The sequence below is a fragment of the Protobothrops mucrosquamatus genome, unplaced genomic scaffold (genome assembly GCF_001527695.2).
Source record: "Protobothrops mucrosquamatus isolate PMUCROS unplaced genomic scaffold, P.Mucros_1.0 scaffold1038, whole genome shotgun sequence".
Taxonomy (NCBI): domain Eukaryota; kingdom Metazoa; phylum Chordata; class Lepidosauria; order Squamata; family Viperidae; genus Protobothrops; species Protobothrops mucrosquamatus.
The window spans coordinates 26553-47524 of record NW_015387270.1 but is presented as its reverse complement, the minus strand read 5'-3'; the positions used below and the strand labels follow the sequence as shown (position 1 = coordinate 47524).

The window sequence follows — 20972 nt, the reverse complement described above, 5'->3', positions numbered from 1 at the left end:
CTTCTGCATCCTAAACCTGGGACATTCCGATAAAAAAACAGTGACACATGGGTTCCAGTCTTCTTTCTCATTTATTAAGGCTGATGTCATATAAATACTGTATCGAACATTTAGATTATTTTCTCTCAGCAAGAGTTTTTCCTTTTAAAGAAAACCTCAAAGCCATGTTGTTCACTTGAAAACTGTTAAGAACAATTCTCTTTGCGTAGCAAATTTTGCTTAATCGCTATGCCAACTTATAATATTCTCATGGTGGAAAAAAGTAGTTACATATTGTTTAGTGGCAGAAAACCTATATTAACATAAAATATCCAGATAAAATATGTGTGGTTTTCTCCATTTGCTGTGAAATCATTTTTGAAGGCACTAGAAAATATTAACAAAAGCCACTAAGAGTCCTTTGTAGGAAAGTCCAGAGATATATTTTGGAGCATTATTACTACATTTGTTGTCTTGCAGATAACAGGCAAATCCCCTCGTGCCAATTTTCACCTCTACAGCAGATAATTCTCAACAATCATTGCATGGCCCTGCAACAAGAGAAGAGCTGAAATTACTCAACAAGAGAGAAACAAGATTCCTATCCCAAGAAAGAAGAAAAAGAATGGGAAAATAGGATTACAAAAGAAAGCCTTGCCAAGCACAAGGCAACTATGGTCATGCTACATTGAGTCTAGAACCAATTTGGTCTGGGCGTTAAGGCACCAGGTTAGAAATCAGGAGACTGTGAGTTCTAGTCTTGCCTTAGGCATAAAACCCAGCTGGGTGACTCTGTCTCAGCCCAATCCAGAGTTATTGTTGTGGGTAAAATAGAAAGAGAAAGGAGTACAGGCAGTCCCCAACTAATAATCATTCATTTGGTGACCGTTCAGCACTGAAAAAAGTGACTTATGACCAGTTTTCACACTTATGACTGTTGTAGCTTTCCCATAGTCATGTGATCAAAATTCAAACATTTGGCAACTGGCATGTACTTAATTACAGATGCATTGTTCCAGGGTCATATGATCACCATTTGTAACCTTCCCAACTGGCTTCCGACAAGCAAAGTCAATGGGGGAAGCCAGATTTGTCTAATGACCGCATGATTCACTTAACAACTGCTGTGACTTGCTTAACTGACAAAAAGGTTGTAAAATGGAGCAAAACTCACATAACAATTGCCTTGCTTAGCAACAGAAATTTTGGCTCAATTGTGATTGCAAGTCAAGGACTACCTGTATTAGGTATATTTGCCGCCTTGAGTTTTTTAATGAAAACAGTAAAGGTGAGATATAAATAAATAAGTAAAAATATAAATAAATAAACTAATATATAAAGAAACAAATATAAATTGCTCATAGTAGGCTTCTTACCTGTCCTCCAGCAGCACATGCCGCCACTAAGGCATATTGTCCCCCTTCCTTCTTCAACCTGTGGGCAGCTGTGATTACTAAGCGGCAGCCAGTAGCACCAAAAGGATGTCCTAATGACAGGGATCCACCCCAGTTATTAAATTTGTCCAGAGAAGGAGCTCCAACCTATAAGTAGGAAAACAGTAAATGAGACTTCAAAATAAATTATCCAATTTCACCTATGAAAGAAAGTAAGTTACAAAACGTAAGCTTGAAAGACAATCAGAGTAGGTAACGTATCAACTCAGCTGATGTTTGCCAGATGACTATTTCAGCCACTGAAATATCACTAGAGAAGGAGTAAGTCTTCTCAGTAGTCTTCTCCACATCACTGGAGAAGGAGTAAGTCTTCTCACTGGACCTCAGACAACTATAAACATGATGCCTCTACTCCCACCATGCCCTCTATGAAGTTTCTGGACTAGGTTAGCAAGGAAAATAAGGTAAGCTGCAGGGACACCAGTGAATAGGGAAGACAAAATACAGAAAACATAATGGATGTACAAATTCATAATAACCTTAACCTTACCTTTGTCTTTCTGCCCATATAGTTCTGGGCAAACCAATCTGAATCCATGGCTTTGAGATTTGCTAAAATTTGTCCCTATCGTGGAAAGGAAGGGAAAGGGAAGATTTCATTGCAGCAATAATATAGTTAATGTATTTGCAGTCTGTACAATAGAAACATATATCGTAGCTCCACAAGAATTAACACAAACAACTAGCTGATAAGATACTTGATATTTTACACATTTCCAAATCATTAAATGAAGCATTGTTGTTACAACTATCCAAAATAATTGGACCACAGTATAATGTGCCTTGCCTTGCCTGGTCACACACATTTATAGTCACACTCTGGAACGGGGTTTAAAGAAAAATTTTTTATCTGTTTCTTAATGTCCTAAGTTCTGTCTGAACTACGTTAATTGTACGTATTCCTGACCCGAAGACATGTATTACAACAAAGAACTAATGACCTTAATTCTCGTGTCAGGATGTCGTAAGAGTAAACGAAGAAAATAAGATAACGAGATTCATTCAACTTTGGTTCATATGTTCACATTATATTTTAGAGTCTTCATTTTGTACTTCATTCTGAATGGTCAAGTGAAAGCAAGGATTCTGTTCACATTATAACAATCCCGTCTGGCAAAGTGTTGCTGAAAAATCCAAGGTGTGGGGAATGGGGTGTGTGAAGGATATTTAATGTTAGTGTATGCATTGCTTTAACAGGCATGGTTCAGAATTTCATGGCCTGTATATGCTTTCTATACATAAGATTCTTTCAAAATCTAAACATGAGGCAAATCACACAATCTGGCTTTCATTTTGGAGGAGAGTGGTCCCTGTATGAAGATCTCAGTGATGTCCCTAACATAAATGGGTCACTATCTGGTGACGTCTGAACTGATGAAACATATTCCATTCTACAGGGCAGGGAGTGACAGCTAGGGGGTGAGCAGCAGCAAGAGGCAGCCTGGTTGCCTCCCATGCCTTCATTATATTCACGCCATAAGCTTTAAATGGATTAGGCCTGAATAGCCATCTGTCTTGTTGCTAACACTTACAGGAGAGAGAGGATGCTTCCATTCACAGAACTTGGTATGTTAGATAAAAAGAACTTTCTTCTGTGTTGTGGAATAGTCTCCCATAAGATCCGATCCCACTCTTACAATTTTTTAAAAAGCTGGAAAGGTATCTGTTTTAATTCAGTCTTTTTAGCTGTTTGGAGTAGTGTATTATGCATTTAGAGTGACATTTTAAAAACTATTTTACTTAACTTGTTGAATGCCACCTTAATTATAGAAAGGGAGTATTTCAGCTCCCTCTATAACAGTGATGGCAAACCTTTTAGAGACTGAGTGCCTAAACTGCAACCCAAAATCCACTTATATATCGCTGGGTGCCAGGTGGGCGTGGCCCACTGGATGGGCGTGGCTACGATGGTCATGGCAGATGGGTGGGTGTGGCCAGCTCAATGTTGCTCCTGGGGAGAGATGCCTGTGGGGGCCGGGTAGCGTTGGGGGAGATCCAGGGGGTCTCTGGTGGATGGGGTGGTGGGCAGGAGGCTCGTCCTGCGGGGTGAGGCGAGGCAAGACAGGGCGGGGTGGAGGTGCCAATGTTGCAGGGCAAGACGAGGCAGGGGCCAGGGCGGCTGCTGTCTGACACCATCGGCCCCCACACAGAGGCCAGCGAGCGCATGGGTGCTGGGATGCATCTGGCCATGTGGGAGCTCTGCGAGTTAGTGAGCGGCTGGTTGAAGAGGACGGTTGCCATCTCCGGGGCATGGCGCACGTGCCCACAGAGAGGGCTCCGAGTGCCGCCTCTGGCACATGTGCCATAGGTTCGCCACCATTGCTCTATAATAACTAATAAACCCCAGATTGAAAAGTACAATTACTGAAATATTTGAACAAAGCTATCTGTGTTGCACATGACTTTAGAAATACTTACTGCAAACGCTTCATGAAATTCAAACACATCAATATCTGCCACTGTTAGGCCAGCTCTTTCCAAAACTTTGGGAGTAGCATATGTTGGCCTAAGAGAAAAAGAAGCCAAGATTTGCATTCAGGTCCTTCTGGACAGGGGAAAACCTACTGGCTGAGAAAGGCTGCAGCTACTCAGAAGAACGAGCCTGCCTGTATCACCATTATAAAAAGGTACCCTTTCTTTTTATTTGGCAGAAATAAACAAAATAGCTCTCTCTTCCAAGTAGCTTGAAGAATTCTTATCCTCCCCATCTCTATATCTAAAAGCTCTGAGTAGAGAATACAATACTTCTACAGTAACTAAAGTTTTCTCTCTTGTGGTGATATAAGAAGCTGTGCAGCAAAGAAATGGAAACAGAATGTTTGCTGCAAATTAGGTATGCTAAAGCAATGAGTGAGGAGAATAAGAAACTCCATAAACAAAACAATTTCAGAATCCAGGAAGATTTTATACTATTTCTTACAAGCTGTGGAGACTTCCATTTATGACTCAGCCATTGTTTCTTCAAGTATCAGTTGCAAAATGTAAGAATCCAAACTGAGTATGGGTGTTGATATGTCTGGCCATTAGTCAGCAGCTCAGTATTTGTCTACTCCAGGACAGTCAACTCTTTTGAATGATTTTCGGATGGGGCTGATGGCAATACTGCCCTACACCAAGGGTAGGGAAGAATGTGTGGGAGAAGGTAGGGGAGGATTGAATTCACGTGTCCTAGAGCAGAGGTCCCCAATCATTCTGGGTTGGTGGCCCGGAGGGAAAGGGAGGAGCAGGAAAATTTGCACACGCGCACTGCACGAACAGGCCATGCGCACATGTGCAAACTGACCCATGTGATGTTCTCAACGGAGCCAGCACCCACATGCATACACAAACAGGGCTGTCAGTGCCTGCGCGATGCTTGTGGCGGCGCTAGCCCCTGCACACATGCGCAAACGGAGCCACTAGCACTCACGGTGCTGTTAGTGCGAGTAAGGGGGGGACTGGGCCGTGGCCCACAGTTTGGAGACGCCTGTCCTAGAGAATCTTAGCTGAATGGAACTGATGACAGAAATATGCTGCTACAACTGTCAAAAGTCAAGTGGTAGATACACTGTGGAAGAGGTGGCAATCCCCCCCCCATGAAATATTAATGTTGTTGCCAGTTCGGCCAACAAAAGCTGCCAGTAAATTTTATGTGACAAAAACAGGGAAATACTTATATTCAAAGAGAATAATCATAGTTATGTAATTAGTTGGGAGTCGGAGGTCATATACATTTTAGTAGCAAAGGTAAAACTTTCCCCTGTCCAGTCGTGTCCGACTCTAAGGCGTGGTGTCATCTCCGTTTCCTAGCCGAGGGAGCCAGAGTTGTCCAACGACACTTCCGGCAAGCCCAGCATCTTAATCACTGAGACATCATGCCCCATTTTTAATAGTAAAATAATTCCTATTTTCAGTCAGTTTCAGCTCTGTGTATTTTTTAGAATGTGATGCTTAACATGCCCCCTTAAGGATCAAATGTGAGCCTCCGTCTGAAAAATGTTGCACCTCCCTGCAGCAGCTGGGAAGTTGCCTAGGACTAAGAGGGAATAAGGTGTCTACCAATAAAAGGGTTTGGAAAATGGGCAGATTTCCATTTTCGTGGTAAAAGATTCCAAATTTGCAACTTACCCAAGCAGAAGCTGATCTTTTGGGTCTTGGGATACATATACAAAATCCCTAAATTGTTTTTTTTTTTTTTTAAAAAAAAGAGAAGATATTGATTACATGGTTATACAGATGAGAAAATGGCTATGGTTTTATGACAGATGATGAGAGAAGGGAGGGGAGAGCTTCTATTCACCTGAGGTAGGCCTTTGGTTTGTAACCCATTGCCAAAGCTTTCTCTTCAGACATCAAGAGTATTGCTGATGCTCCATCAGTCTGTAGAGACAATATAAAAATGACATCAGATCCGAAAGAAGAATTAAGTTCCACCCTTCCATCTCTTAATTCAGTTTGCACATTATTGCAGTTGGGAGGGTTATTAAAAAAAAAGACAACTCAAAACTGAGTATAAATGCAAAGTAAGTGCTTTTGTATCCCAAAAAAAAAAAAAAGGCAAACCTGAATTTTAAAACTGGTAGTCAGGAAATGAGATCACCAAAAGAAAAATAATCAGTTGGGCCCAAGTAAAGAGTGAGAAGAAAAGAATAAAGGTAAGGTAAGGTAAGGTAAGGTAAGGTAAGGTAAGTGGGTGGGTGGGTGGGTGAGGAAGGGAAGGAAGGAAGGAAGGAAGGAAGGAAGGAAGGAAGGAAGGAAGGAAGGAAGGAAGGAAAGGGAAGCATAAACAATGGGTAACATGGAAGAAGGCAAGAGAAGCAGGAAAGCCAGACACTGCTTGGTGGAGAAGTTTTGGGCCACAAAATTTTATGATCCAAGTAATTTGAAAGGTGTTGAACATCCCCTATGATGACTGTGTAACAACTGTGGGTCCTTGATCAAGTTGAGTAATGAAACATCTGCAAACAACCAAGACCAGAGACCACCAAGGACTCTACATTTCTACTGTGAACTACATATTTTCTCTTCTATTGTATAACAGCTGTGACAGGAAAAAAGAAATGACCAACTGCAGGTAGTCCTCGCTTAATTCATTCAGTTACCATTCACAGTTATGATGGTGCTAAATGAGAAGTCTTAGGATCGCCCCTTGTAGTTCTGAGTGTTTCAGTGTCCCCATGATCACATGATCCCGATTCGGGTGCTTGGCACCCACATCTCACAATTACTTTGCAGCATCCCCCAGTCATGTGACTGCCACTTGCAACCCTCACTGCCAGCTTCCAACAAGCAAAGTCAATGGAGAAACTCGCAGGAGTTTGCACAGCTATCAGGTGATGTTGCACCTGATGCACGTGCAGGATTCACTTGTCAAAGGCTACCAGAACTGGGGCAACTGCTGTCGTTAACTTGGTGCTGTCACATGACAATAGGCTTTATGACGGAACTGCTTAGTGACAGTTGCCGGTCCCAGTTACCCCGTTAATACATACTATGGGCTTCAGCTGTGCTTTTTTAACTTTTCAGAACAGACTGTACAAGAACAATGTTATCCCCCGACACGCATCATGCCAACAACGAAAAGCAACATTGTCAAAACCTGGGAAAAAATGCACAACTGCCTAAAACTGGAGAGTCACTGAAACAACAAAGGGGAAGTGAAAGTGTTTGACTGTCATGCAGGGGACAAAGGACAGAAAAACTGTCAAAGAGTTTGCTTCTATTTAACAACACCTGGAAACAAAATGCCGTACTTAATTAAAAACATGCTATCTGAATCTTAAGCTTTTGAGAGTACAGGTAGTCCCCCATTTATGACCACAACTGAGCCAACATTCCTGTTGTTAAGTGAAACATTTGTTAAGTGAGTTTTGCCCCATTTTATGACTTTTTTTGCCACAGTTGCTAAGTGAATCACTGAAGTTGTTAGTAACAAGGTTGTTAAGGGAATTTGGCTTCCCCATTGATTTTGCTTGTCAGAAGATCACAGGTGATCACGTGACCCCAAAACACTGCAACCGTCATAAATATGAATCAGTTCCCAAGCCTCTGAATTTTTATCATGTGACCGTGGGGATGCTACAACAGTTGTAAGTGTGAAAAACAGTCGTAAGTCACTTTTTTCAATCCCAGTGTAACTTCAAACAGTCACTAAATGAACTGTTGTAAGTCGAGGACTATCTGTATTTCAGAGGCTTGCAATGCAAGCAGAAAAAAAGACATGATTATGATAAGCTCAGCCTCCCCCCATTCCTTCACATTCCCCAATCACTGAATCTCTTTTACATATTTCTGGAGACCAAGACACCACATGGCAGTCTAGACACAATAGAAAAATGCAAAGAAATCTATCTATTCCATTGCATTTCCAGCTAGCTAGACTCTTGGGAATTGTAGTCTCTCTCCAGAGGCTGTGTTCTAGTTTGTTTAGTTTTATTCAATTTATACCCCGCCCTTCTCCTAGCGGACTCAGGGCGGCTACCAAGGCCTATTGTCCTAATGAAGGGCTTTTCAACCAGTGGTACGGGTACCAACTGTGGTACATTGGCACCTGGCAGGTGGTACGCGACCATCCTAGAAAAGTGGTAGCGGGGGAGGGGAATGAGCTGAACTGGTGGCCGCACCGCACAAGCCTGAGCGAAAGATGGCTGGAGCTGCAGGGCTGTCAGTGCCGCTTTCCTGCTGATCGGCGCTTTTTTGGGGCTGTCAGGGCTCAGCGGAAGCGCCAGGATCAGTGACAGGCTCCAGCTGGAGCTCAGCGCTGATCCTGGCGCTTCTGCTGAGCCCAAAAGAAGCGCCGATCAGCTGGAATGTTGCAGCATCTCCAGGGTCTTGTGATTTACATTCAGATGCTTGGCAACTGATTCATATTTATGACGGTCACAGCGTCCCAGGGTCACGTGAAGTGACTAAAACCTGCTGCAACCACCCAGCAGATGGGGGGAATAAAAACCAAACACCCCCCACCCCACCCCCACTGCCAATCCCCAACAGAAATGCTCACAACAATGAAAACCTCATACAGGGGGAAGAGCGCCGCCAGGTGGGCAGGCAGGTGTCTTGCTCAGCTGTGGCTTGGGGGGCACTTTTTTCAGTGCCATTGTAACTTCGAACAGTCACTAAGCGAACTGTTGTAAGTCGAGGACTACCTGTGCTTTATCACTTTTTTCCTTTTGGGGGGGGTCATCAAGTTTTTGACACCTTGCTAGGCGACTGGTGGTACTCGGATGTTGCCATATCCTAAAAATGGTACAATGGGTGAAAAGGTTGAAAAGCCCTGTCCTAATGTAACACTATCGTTGCAGGAAAGAGAAAAATCACTTCCTTTTTCATTTCTTTTTTTCACATCTGCTGCTGCCATTCCTAGCTTATACATGAGGAGGAAAACATTAGTGGCTGAGCAGGGATATGTTCAATACCACACTGGTTTGGAAAATGAGCCATGTTACACTATTTTGGATTTTAGGAAAACAACATTATATTCCTCCCAGTGTTACTGCATTACTAGGATGATAAATCACTATCAAACCCTGGATAACAAATACTCATATGCAAGATTTAGAAGCAACCAAAAACTCTACAGGAACAGCCAAGGGTCCTTCATGTGGCTTGGTGTTAATACTTGAATCAATTTTGTAATCTATTCTGATTAAAAGCAAATGCCAATCTACAGTTCCAGCAAATGTGATTATGTTGTGCAGTGAAGATGCTTCAAAATATATTTTTCAAAGGAAAATGTACAAGGGTGTTACCAGGTAAGAGGAGTTGGCAGCTGTTACAGTCCCATATGGTTTGACAAAAGCAGCTTTCAGTCGACTCATCTGCTCCAATGAAGATGGCCGGACACCGTTATCCTTCACTACAGTGTCCTTCCCTGCAAGAGTCAAATATGTGAAGAGACCTAAGGCTCAAGACACATCTGGCATGTTGAAAGTCTACCTTCTTCATTTCTGCAAATTCTTGACTGTGGCCTCTTGGCCATGCATACAGTGAGGGAAAACATTATTTGATCCCCTGCTGGTTTTGTACATTTGCCCATTGGCAAAGACATGATCAGTCTATAATTTTAATGGTAGGTTTATTTTAACAGTGAGAGACAGAATAACAACAAAAAAATCCAGAAAAATGCATTTCTTTGTCATTGGGCAAACGTACAAAATCAGCAGGGGATCAAATAATTTTTTCCCCTCACTGTAGGTTTCTTACATATTTCCTTTCAAGGGACCATTCTTTCTCATACTCTTTACTTCATCTTCTCTACCTTCAAGATTTCCTAAGATTGTTTGTTACTTTGCCTCTCTCTAGGAAACCCTTCCCAACTAGGTACTCTTCACACATACTAGATTTCAACATTCATAATCCTCAACCAGCATAGCCTCAGGAATTACGCATTTCCCCAAAGGTAAGACCTACCCCGAAAATAAGCCCTAGCTTGATTTTTGGGGGTGGGCCTGATATAAGCCCTACCCCCAAAATAAGCTCTAGTTTTGGGGCGAGGCGCACCCCTAAAAATCAAGCTAGGACAGGGGTGGGGAGAGGTGGAGCTTACCATTGCAGCCAGGCCTCCCATGGCTGCAGCTGGGAATGGAGCTCGACCTGCATTTTGCAGACAGAGAAACCTTTCCGGAAGGCCTATGTAGCTGACAACCGAATTATGGATTGAATACATAGCTCGGTTCTCGGCTGCAAATGCCTTCAGGAAAGGCCTCTGACTGCGAAATGCAGGCTGGACCACCATTCTCAGCCACAGAACGAATGAAGTGGGCTGGCTGGGTAGGGCTGTCAGTGCCACCGCTGTGAGGTGAGTGGAAAAGACACACACAAACGCACACACACACCAAAAATAAGACCTAATGCATCTTTTGTAGGCAAAAAAAAAAAAAAAAGACTGGGTCTTATTTTCAGGGAAACATTGTAGGCACAGGTAAGTTATATGTTTCAGTCTTAACTCATCCACTGAAGAAATCTATGAACTGGGAAGAGGGAAGAATAAGGCAGAAGGGGGGGGAGAAACTAGTATCTGTAAAAACAGGTTTTTGTCTCCTCTCTCTTATCTTTAAGAGCTCTTTTTCTTTGTTCAGCAGATTATCTAAACCAGTGGTGGCAAACCTATGGCTTAGGTGCCAGAGGCAGCACTCAGAGCCCTCTCTGTGGGCATGCGCGCCATCGCCCCAGTTGGGTTTTATAAAACCTTTTCGCTTTAGGCCTCCACCACCATGTGCAAAAAAAAAAAAAAAAGTTAATCAGTCAATTTCAACTTCTCGCGGGGAAAAACAGATCTCGCAAAGCTGGAATTGATTGATTGAACTTTTTAGTCCCCCCCCCAGTCTGCCGTTACCACCGCAGCCACGCCCACCCAATGGGCCACACCCACCCGGCACTCGACAATGCATAAGTGGGTTTGGGGTTGCATTTTGGGCACTCAGTCTCTAAAAGGTTCGCCATCGCTGATCTAAACTAAAAGCTATTCCAAGAGAAAAACATTTCTCTCCCTTCCCCATCCCCCTTGGAATGTGGAACCATTGTCACAGACTCCTCTAAGCAGACATTTTACCTGGCACTTTGAATGCTACTATATCCGTGAGAAGTGACTCATCTTGTGCTTTCTTGGCCAGAGTGTGCGAACGGAGAGCATATTCATCTTGCTCCAAACGTGATATAGCAAATGCAGCTGCCAGACGATCTGCTGAATGACCCATGGTCTCGTTGGAAGAAAATTCTGCCACTGCAGGGAGCTAGAATTATTGAGAACATTGCGTGTGAAGATTATTTTCCCTCAATTCATGCAGACAGCTCCATAATCTAATAGTTGAAGGTAAATCCACAGGATTTAGCAATGTAAAATATGTACTGTAACACTGCCGTGCAGTGGCTCACCTTTTGCCATTTCTTGTTTAATCTACTCTGCCTCCCAAGCTGTTTTACCTACAAACTTGGTCATGACTCTTTGCTCTCTCAACCTACTTTTTCTTTTAGCAAAAAAATTCCATACGTCAACCTCAGCCTCATTTTGCTCTGTCATGTAATGAGTTTCTCAAGCCTGGGAAAGAGAATGACAGCTTGCAAAGAATTAAAAGAACATCTGCACATTTTTTCTTTACCAGGCAGCCAACTCTCCAGTAAGTTAACAGATGTTCAGCAAAAGATTAATAAAGTTAGAAATAAATTAAATGCTAAACTAAATATATCCAATCCCCTAATTTTTTTGTAACAAATCTGTTTCCCCTTCCAATAAATCTGGTTAAAGAAGACCAAGAATCATGGGAGAGATTTGTGAAGAACTGCTAAAGGCTTGATATGATACATCTTTTCTAGCATGCAGGCGTTATTCTCCTCTCCTCAGAATTCTCATAATGGCTGACACACAAAGCAAATGATATTGACTACTTGAACACTTTACTATTTCTTTTATAAATTGTTTGCTTTCTAGTCCAAAGTTAATGAAAGTTGAAGATGTGGTGCCCAGGGAACAGACAGAGTCAGCAATCATTTTTGGCCACAATGTGTCTCTAGTTGATTATTCCGTTTATCCCTGCTCATTTTCTGAATTGGTTCCTCAGGCAGGCAGTGAAATGAAAACTATTTCCTGCTTTACCTCAGGTGCAAAGTAATCAGGACGGATTTTGGAGATCAGGGATAACTTCTGGCCCAATCCTTTTGCTCTTGAAAATCCAAGCAAAATCTTCCTCATCTTCCGACTATGTCTGATAGGAACATCGGACATCAATTCAACACCACCAGCAATTACCACATCCATCTGGCCAGATGCGATGAGGCCATATGCTATAAAAATCAGAAGGCATATACATGGCAGTTACTATGTTGAAGACAATAGGGTGGGCGCGGTTTCGCTATGATGCATCCGGCCCGCGGGCCGGCAGTTTGACTTAAGGATTCAACAGATAACTATTCTTTCCTAAAGTATTTTTTTAAATCACTTTAAAAGTTCAACTTTATAAATCCAACCTCCATGTAAATGCTTTCTTAGCATTTTTAAACTAGAAATAGATTTTTATGCCTTTCCCCCCCAAAAAAGATGGCCTCTGTTGAATAAAACATATGACCATCAGCTGTCATGTGGCAGATCACTGAGGACATTTCAGACTTCGTACTTTATTCTTTGTTCAGATAAAATTCAATTAACCAAGTTGGAAAGGAAAGGAATGAAGTATGCATGGGGAGGAGGTGGGGTCTGACCAATACATTAACCACCTCCAAGTTGCCACTCTCCCATTGGGGTCCCAGGCCAGATGGCAGAGCCTGGTTCTCAAGCTTTTCTGGATGGCCAGAGTGGGTGCAAATCTCACCTGGGGGGAGGGGAGGCAGGCCCTGGATGTTCCAGAGGGTGGCTGCCATGGCAGAAAACACTCTTCTCCTAGAACCCGCCAGCTGAAATTCCTTGACTGATGGGGTCCCATGCCTCTTCTGCTGGCATGGATGGGGCAGGCTAATCCCATCAGCATGAGCAAGTTCCTCAGATAATATGGACCCATGCCACGAAGGACTTTTTAGGTGATAACCAACACCTTGAATTGGACCTGGAAGCAAACTGGCAACCAGTGCAGCTCGCAGAACAGCGATGTAATATGGGCTGTCCTAGGGGCCACAAGAACTGTCCATCCAGCTGCATTCTATACCAGCTGAAATTCCAGATACTCCTGAAGAGTAGTCCCACGTAGAGCATGTTGCAATAGTCCAATATTAAAAGGTAATAATAAATTCTATTGGGCAAATAAAGTTAAATTTTCCTGCATGTTTACAGCCTATTTGTATATGGTCCTTACTTAATCAAGCAGAATAACATACCAGTTGTCATTGCCTGATTGGAAGATATGCAAGCCATGGTGACAGTGTGAGCAGGAGTTTTGTCAGAGAAGCCAGCTCCCAAGGCAGCCTATATAAAAGTCAGAAAGCAAACCAGAATATTGAGAGATGTCTAATTTCTACAGTTTTCATGATATGTGCAGTCCACAATTTTCAGCGTAGCAGGTTTTGCAAGAATCTTGCAGAGAAACTCAGGTTGAGAGATTTTATCTTATTAATGTATTCCTTGACCGAGTAAAGCCTTTTGCTCTTCAAACTTTTTATAGTCAACAACTAATACAATAAAATTGTTTTCTATTTAACCAATATTTAATAAACAATTTTTGTTTGATCAATATTAAAGAGCATTTTAAAAGAATATAACCAGAGCTTCTGCTTGTTAATTATAATCACTCTTTGTATTGCAATTTTCTGTTTACTGAAAACAGAATGGCTAGTTCACACTTTATACTAAGTAATAATTTGTGATTTTGGCTTAGGCTATTTGGTGAACCCAGTTAATTTACTCAAACCATGGTTAAATGAAAAATGGCATACAAAATGTCTGAATCCAGATCACCAAATGTAACAAACTTAAGTACAGCAACCAGAGGTTAAGAAATTCATTTATTTGCAATGCCCCAATGGTCAATCTCACAAATCAGAGTCAAAAGTTCTTGGCTATCTGTCTGCCTCTGCTTACAAACATATGCATAAAATTACTATGGAGGCTTTGGGCCTACCTGCAGAAGCACCATATGTAAGAGACCCTTTACACATTTTAACTAGCACGTGAGTAATCCTAGAGTTGCCAGGAAAAGTACTGAAAACCAACCTTCCAATGAGATCACTGGGACTTTCAAGCAGTGAATATTTTCCTATTGAGATATTCCTGTCTCAATAATCAACAGAGAATATGCTGCCCCAGCTCCAGTTACCTAATTGTACAGTGGACCAGAATGCCAAAGTATTTTTTATCTGGAAAATGTAACATGAATCTTATTTTACCCACCCATGAAACGAAGTTCTCTCAGGGACATTCTACCTATGTTGGGAATTATGAAGAGAATGTATCACAAATGCCTCTCTGCTTTCAGTTAAAAGGGGAGGGGGGGAGGTGCTACTGAATGGAAAATATGACATGGTATAGCAAAGAAGGATAGCTCAGTCGGGGGAGCAAAAGCGTAGTCTCAGGTCTGCCTCTGCTTAAGACGCTGTTAGGAAGGCAGGACTTCAAATGGCCTGGGTCAGTATGAAAACTTGAAAACAGGGAATAGAAGAATATTCAGAGGTAGGCTAGAAGGACTAATGCTCCAGTGTAATAGATCTTGGTTTCTATGATTCAGCAATAAAACAGCTAAATAAGGTTACACAATACCACACAACATTGCTTCACTGACACACAGCCAACTGGGGTAAAGTTCAGCATGAAAGTTAAAATGAAGATATTTGCTCAGGCGGAGAATCAGACAAGCAAAAACTGGTGACGGGTGAAGAAATACAGAGGGGAAATGCAAGCAGTAACCAGTTATGTCTAACTGCTCTCCTAAAAAATGGCAACTTTGGGGCTTTTAATATTAAAACGGGTGTCTGCTTAGCTTTTGTAAGGCAAATATAAATGTTCTTGCAATTGTCAGAAATGGGAGCTGATTGACATGCTTAAAGTTTATGAGCAGAACAAATAATAAATATAGGCTTGTCAACAAGTTAAAGAGCAAGTCCACTCAAAACAACAAAAGTCAAGGTCATCAAAACTAGGTAAAATCAAACTGGAGAAAAAAAGTTGTTGTCTGTGAATGTGCATACATAAGAAATTACTTAATCCTAAAGAATTGGACTTAGTCCTTTTCAGATATCAAGTTAATAATCAACAACCTTTACATTCTTAACTTCATTCAAACTTGGGACAGTTTGTTTGGGCTCTCAGTGGGTTTTTGCATATAGGAGCTGTAGACAAGCAAATGTGCTTTCAGCAAGTTTTTCTTTAGGGGGGTTGGGGGTGCCTTTGAATTAGTGTTGACTAAAGCACGTCATTTTTCATGCTAGATTTATAGTTTTTGTTTTGTGTCGATACGGACGAAATTCTTAATGTAATTGAAATTATTCACCTAAAGAATTGTCCTCAGTGAGGAAAAAATCCACTAATCCTTCTAGTCGTCATTCCGTTCGTGACCTTTTTTTATTCTACTCTCGGGACATCCATTTACCGTTTCCACCCTTTCACTATCCACCAGGCACTACTCTGGGATAGAAAGAAGATTGGTGGCAGTAGATAGAAAGTACCATGTATTGGGCTTATAGCAGACATGTCAAACTTGCGACGTCACATGACGTCGCATGACGTATCGGAACTTTTTCCCCATTGCCGGCAATGGGGTGGGCACAGTTTCCTCGTGATGCATCTGGCCTGCAGGCCGGCTTATAGCATAGAAAGTGACAAAAGGCAGAGGGAGCTCTAATCTGTGGCAGGTGATAAGAGAAACTGGCACTTACACAGCATCAAGCTTTGCAGGTTTAAAAAAACAGGAAGCAGAAGCAGACATTCCTTCATGTGCATAAAGTCTGCAAAATGACAGGCAGGCTTTTTAATGCATGCACAAAATGTGGAAGTATGTTTTAATGTTTAGAATGACTTGATATTTTTGAAAGCAATCTTGATAAAAAAATTCAGTTTTATTTGGAAATCATTTATAGGGTACAATTTTAAACATGGAATTGCACCAAATTCAAAATTATGATTTCAGAGCTTATATTCTAACTTAATATATAATCTCTCTTTATATTGTCATGATATATTTTTTATCCTTAGTTTTTCTACCTTTCCTTTTTAAATGTTTGACAGTGTTATCCAAAGACTTAAAACCATATCTAATCAAAGATGTTGATTAGATGTTCAAACCATATTTAATCAAAAATGTTTTGACAAGTTTTTAATAAGGTATTAGACCATATTTGTGATATATTTTACATTTTATCCAACCTTTTTTAACTGTTTATATTTATCTGTATTACCTATTTTTACAATATTTTAAACATGTACTCATGTCTTCTTCTAATTTAACAAACTTTGCAATTTAACAGATACTCCTTCCCCCAAATGGGACCATTAAATAAAAGTTTTTGCAGGATCCACTTTGGGTCAGTCACTGGGACCAGAGGTTTAGTTTTCCAAGCTTTCTTAGGCTCCAGCACGAGTCTGAAAGCTCAGAAGACTAAGCCTCTGGTCCTGGTGATCGTCCCAGATTGCATCCTGCAACTTTATCCTGAGACACGTCTATTTTCTTTCATTCATAAAAGTTTTATTGTATTTCAAGATTTTAGAAAGAGGTACATCTCCATTTTTAAGTTACCGAAGCCAGATTCCACTCAAAATTAGTTCCTTCATCTCATCACCATTCATATCCCCCACCCCATCTCAGGTCTTGTGATTCTTCTATTGATTAACATACCTCTCTAGCAACATTACTTGTTTTCACTTCTTGGATAACAGTGCCACACAAAATGTACTCAACAGCTTCCTTAGGCACATCAGTCCGATTCACCAAGCCTCTGGGGGAACAGATCAGAGAAAGAAGGCACTTCAATGTCAAATCAAGAGTGTTTTAAAGAACGATAACAGAGATGATAGAGGGAATTGAGTACATGCCCTAAGAGGACAGACTGAAGGAACTTGATTATTCAGTTTGAAGAAAAAGAAGGTTATAGTTTGGCAAGATTCTGTCCATTAGGTGTAAGCAGATATTTTAATCACATCTATCTATAGTACGAGGGTCACTCTAATGTTGCGGGGTTAAGGCAAGCTAGAAATCAAGAGACGGTACATGAAGCCAGTTGGATGACCTTGGGCCAGTCATTCCCTCTCCATGTCCTAGGAAGACAGCCATGACAAACCAATTCCGAAAATCCTTGCCAAGAAAACTGCAGGGACTTATTCAGGCAGTCTCTGAGAATCAGATAGTAAACTGACTATCCAAACATTTCCAAAACTCCTGACCCAAATTTTGTTACACACCAATCTAGGTAATCTAGTCAACAGAAATCTTGATAGGATTTTTGTTGTTATTTTGTATTTAAGTGATTAAATTATCTTGTGTACTTCCTAATTTTGGAAGTTATCAAGGATCAGGCAGGTTTCAAAATACTGTTCCCTCACTAAATGCTTCCCAGAGTGGGCCCAGAAGTTATCTTAGAAACAGTCATACTTTGCTGCAGCCTGTGCAGTTTTGCTCCCACAGCCCATAATCCACTTTGCTTTGTAGTTAAGCGAAATAATAAATGTAGTCCTTGAATTAAAATATGATTCTACATGGCATTGCAACTGTAAATCCTAGATTTCATTACTGGGAAAACAGTCCTTTTCATTCTAGAAGCTAAGTCACAAGATGATTTCTAGGGCAATGCTTTGGATCTGTTTGGGGAAAAATGGTTCAGAATGCAAGAAAAGGTGAATACAGTAGATTCCTGCCATTCATTGGAAAAGCGACCTCTGTTCTAAGGACTTTTTGACTGTTTCAGTTCATTCAATTTTAATGAGTCCAGAGAGAAACTGTATTCCTGCTCTTGGGAAAAGTACTTCTTCCCAATTGAATCAAAAGCATTGCACAGCCCTAGAACTTACAGGACAGGTCACAACAAAATTTAGGATATTTCTATCTCAAATCTTTTTTAAATTCACATGTAAGTGTTTTATATAAAGACAAATCTAAAGAAAAACATAGAAAAGAAAAAAGGTGCAAGGTAAGAAAAAAAAAGTTAGGCAATATAGCGACCTCCAAACTTATTTTTAATAGATAATTACAATCTTATAATCTTTCCTCCCTCTTAGATGTCATACAAATCTCTTTAGCCCCTCACTTAATCCAAATCTTTTTTAATCCTCAGTCCATAACTCATATTATTTTTTCTTCTTTCAGCAAAAGCTCCATCTAAGGTAACATTTCACCTGGTGACTGAGAATTCTAGTCCCACCTTAAGCATGAAAGCGTCTGGATAACTTTAGACCAGTCACACTCACTCAGCCCAAACCTCACAGGGTTGTTGTGAGGAAAAGAGGAAGAGGAACTATTAGATATCCTCGATACCTTGAGTTATTTATCAAAATAATAAAGGTGGGATATAAATAAAGATGAAAGAATTTGAAGTACGCTAGGAAGACAAGGTGAATTATTCTCATCTATATTTATTGGTAATAAGAATGGCAGCATTCTACTGATCACAACAAATGAATAGTTTGATGAAAGAAGAAAAGGCACTTCAGGCACAAAAAACAAAGCAGAACATCCCTAAACAACTCTCTATGAACTAGATCACAATCAAATTGCTCCACTTTTATTTATTTACTACTTACATCAGTGCTGCTCTGGCCAAGTCATGTGGCATTAAATCTGCATACCTGAAGATTAGAAGAGAAAGAAAAAAATCACCTTCTCATTAATTCCTGAAGAATATACTTTTGTTTTACTAACTGCAGTGCAAGCTGAAAAAGAAATTACAGTTACTTTAAATTTGGCTGTTTCTCTGTTAACATTATTTATACCTTTTCCCAAAAGTGCCCAAGAGGTTTTACAAATTGTTATTCAAAGGAAACATTTAATACTCACGAGGTCCCGGACTGCAAAAATGGAATGCGAACACCATCCACCACTACAATATTCTTCAGCCCATTTTTAGCTAGGGTTTTCTTACTTTTGGCCTGAACTGCAGTAATAATAAATTATTATTAGAAAAACTAATAGAGTTAGAGCAAGAATTATCATAAAATTATCAAAAACCAAAGCATTTGTTGCTATTGTTTAGAAAAGGGATTAAAATAAATTTATTTATTTATTTATTTTTATTTATTTATTTTTGGACTTATATGCCGCCCTTCTCCCCACGGGACTCAGGGCGGCTCACAGCATATTAAAACAACATAACACATTTCCCCAATAAAAGCCAATTAAAAACCAAATATTTGTAGCTGTGTCTCTTATTAAAAATCATTAAAAAATTATCCCTATTTAAAATTCACCCTAGGTCAGTCCCGCTTGCTGAAAAAGCCATGTCATCATAATTCACATTATGATAAGATTAATAGAGTTTATTTTGAAATTTGTCTAAAAACACCCAAAATTCACTATTTATTCCTTCTATTTAATAATGTTAAGATATCTATTGCTTGTTTTTCCCATCTGTAGTTTTCAATAAAGCATGAATAAACATCAAAATTAGAATCGCAGAACTTCAACACTTTTTAAAATATGTTTCTGTGTAATACCCACACACACATTGTAATAATAGTCATGCCAGCAGAATACGTTTCCTTTAGATTACAGTACTTTCAGAACAAATTTTAGATTTAATTTATGTGATCTCAGATCTATTTTATATCCTAATTTATAAGACAGCACAGGAGTGCAATTACAATAGAGACATGCAATCAGATTATTCATATTTTTTCTGTACCTGTTGCGAATAACTGGGATGTGCAGCTGAAAGATCTCAAAGCTGAAATGTGAGAAAATAAAAATATAACAATATAGGTAAAATAGACAATAATGACAATAATGTCATTTAGACATAAAAACAAAGCAAATTTCTCATAAGTTTCTAACTGATCATGAGCCAAGAGGATCAGAATGTACTGTGACATAGTACATATTGTGACATTTAGAACACAAAAGCAAAAAATGAATAATATGATAGGACAGTGATGGCGAACCTTTTAGAGACCGAGTGCCCCAAAACTGCCCCCCTCTCCACCCCCCCTGCCCTGCCCCCCCATCCCCTGTCCCACCTGCCCACAGGACCACTCACCCCTTCCAGGGCCCACTGCAGATCACCCAGGCGGCCCAGCAGCGCTATGGCGGCCACACCCTCTGCCCGCGCCCTGCAGCATCAACTGCATGATGAGGTGTGAGGGCAGAATCTTGTCTACGCTGCCTGGCTGCCATGTCCTTGGCTGCACTGCTCTGTGTGGGCCACGCTCGAGGGCGACTCTCCTTCAGGGGGGCTGCTGGAGAGGAGGGGGTCATGGGGGGAGGCAAGGCTGGGGCAACGGCACGTGTGCCCACAGAGAGAGCTCCGAGTGCTGCCTCTGGCACCCGTGCCATAGGTTCGCCACCACTGTGATAGGATTATGGTACCTTAATATGATAACTGCTGTATCAGAAAAAGAGCGAAGCAGAAACTCAGAAAAAGACAATGAACTATTTTAACTATACATGAATAAAACCTTTATAACAAACATGCCAGCATAAAAGTCCAGTAACTAATCTTGCATTGGGCATTTTGATTATCTAAAAGAGAAGAACTTACAGAACGTGGCTGCCCGTGGAATGATAGTAGGAAGAATTTTCATACCACAAGTCAACAAGGATATCATTTTGAAGCCTGAAACAGGAAGAAGAGATTGGGGTCATTTGTCTTAGTTAGCTTGTTAACAATAAATATTGTGGGCATACAGCCATAGTTCAAAGGTTCATTCAAAGTAATGAAGCTCATGGCTCCCCATCTGGTTTCCAAAAACTACTGGGAAGTTTTCAAGCAGCAAAACATAAGCAGCAACCATAATTTTATTTCGGCTCGGGAGGGAACACGAGCCTGGCTCCAGGGAATTACAAACGCTTCTCTACGGGAGGGTGCCTTCCCCGCGGTCCTAAAGGAGGCGGTGGTGAGGCCCCTCCTTAAGAAGCCCTCCCTGGATCCAGATGTGTTGGCAAATTATCGCCCAGTCTCCAACCTACGCTTTGTGGCGAAGGTTGTTGAGAGTGTGGTTGC

General features: G+C 40.9%; 1 protein-coding gene across 1 annotated transcript in view; it reads right to left on the bottom strand.

The window, feature by feature from the left end:
* Window positions 1–391: 391 nt before the first annotated feature.
* Window positions 392–20972, bottom strand: part of HADHB (hydroxyacyl-CoA dehydrogenase trifunctional multienzyme complex subunit beta) — a 23149-nt gene continuing 2568 nt past the window's right edge. The window contains exons 2-16 of the mRNA XM_015819981.1: window positions 20511–20585; window positions 19659–19700; window positions 18815–18911; window positions 18562–18606; window positions 16664–16763; window positions 13218–13305; window positions 12007–12194; window positions 10966–11146; window positions 9164–9285; window positions 5713–5792; window positions 5541–5588; window positions 3852–3939; window positions 1924–1998; window positions 1356–1520; window positions 392–530 (exon numbers count right to left, since the gene is read on the bottom strand). Of these exons, the coding sequence (XP_015675467.1) occupies window positions 495–530; window positions 1356–1520; window positions 1924–1998; window positions 3852–3939; window positions 5541–5588; window positions 5713–5792; window positions 9164–9285; window positions 10966–11146; window positions 12007–12194; window positions 13218–13305; window positions 16664–16763; window positions 18562–18606; window positions 18815–18911; window positions 19659–19700; window positions 20511–20577 (1422 nt within the window). The 5' untranslated portion in view covers window positions 20578–20585 and the 3' untranslated portion in view covers window positions 392–494. The remainder of the gene's footprint in view (window positions 531–1355; window positions 1521–1923; window positions 1999–3851; window positions 3940–5540; window positions 5589–5712; window positions 5793–9163; window positions 9286–10965; window positions 11147–12006; window positions 12195–13217; window positions 13306–16663; window positions 16764–18561; window positions 18607–18814; window positions 18912–19658; window positions 19701–20510; window positions 20586–20972) is intronic.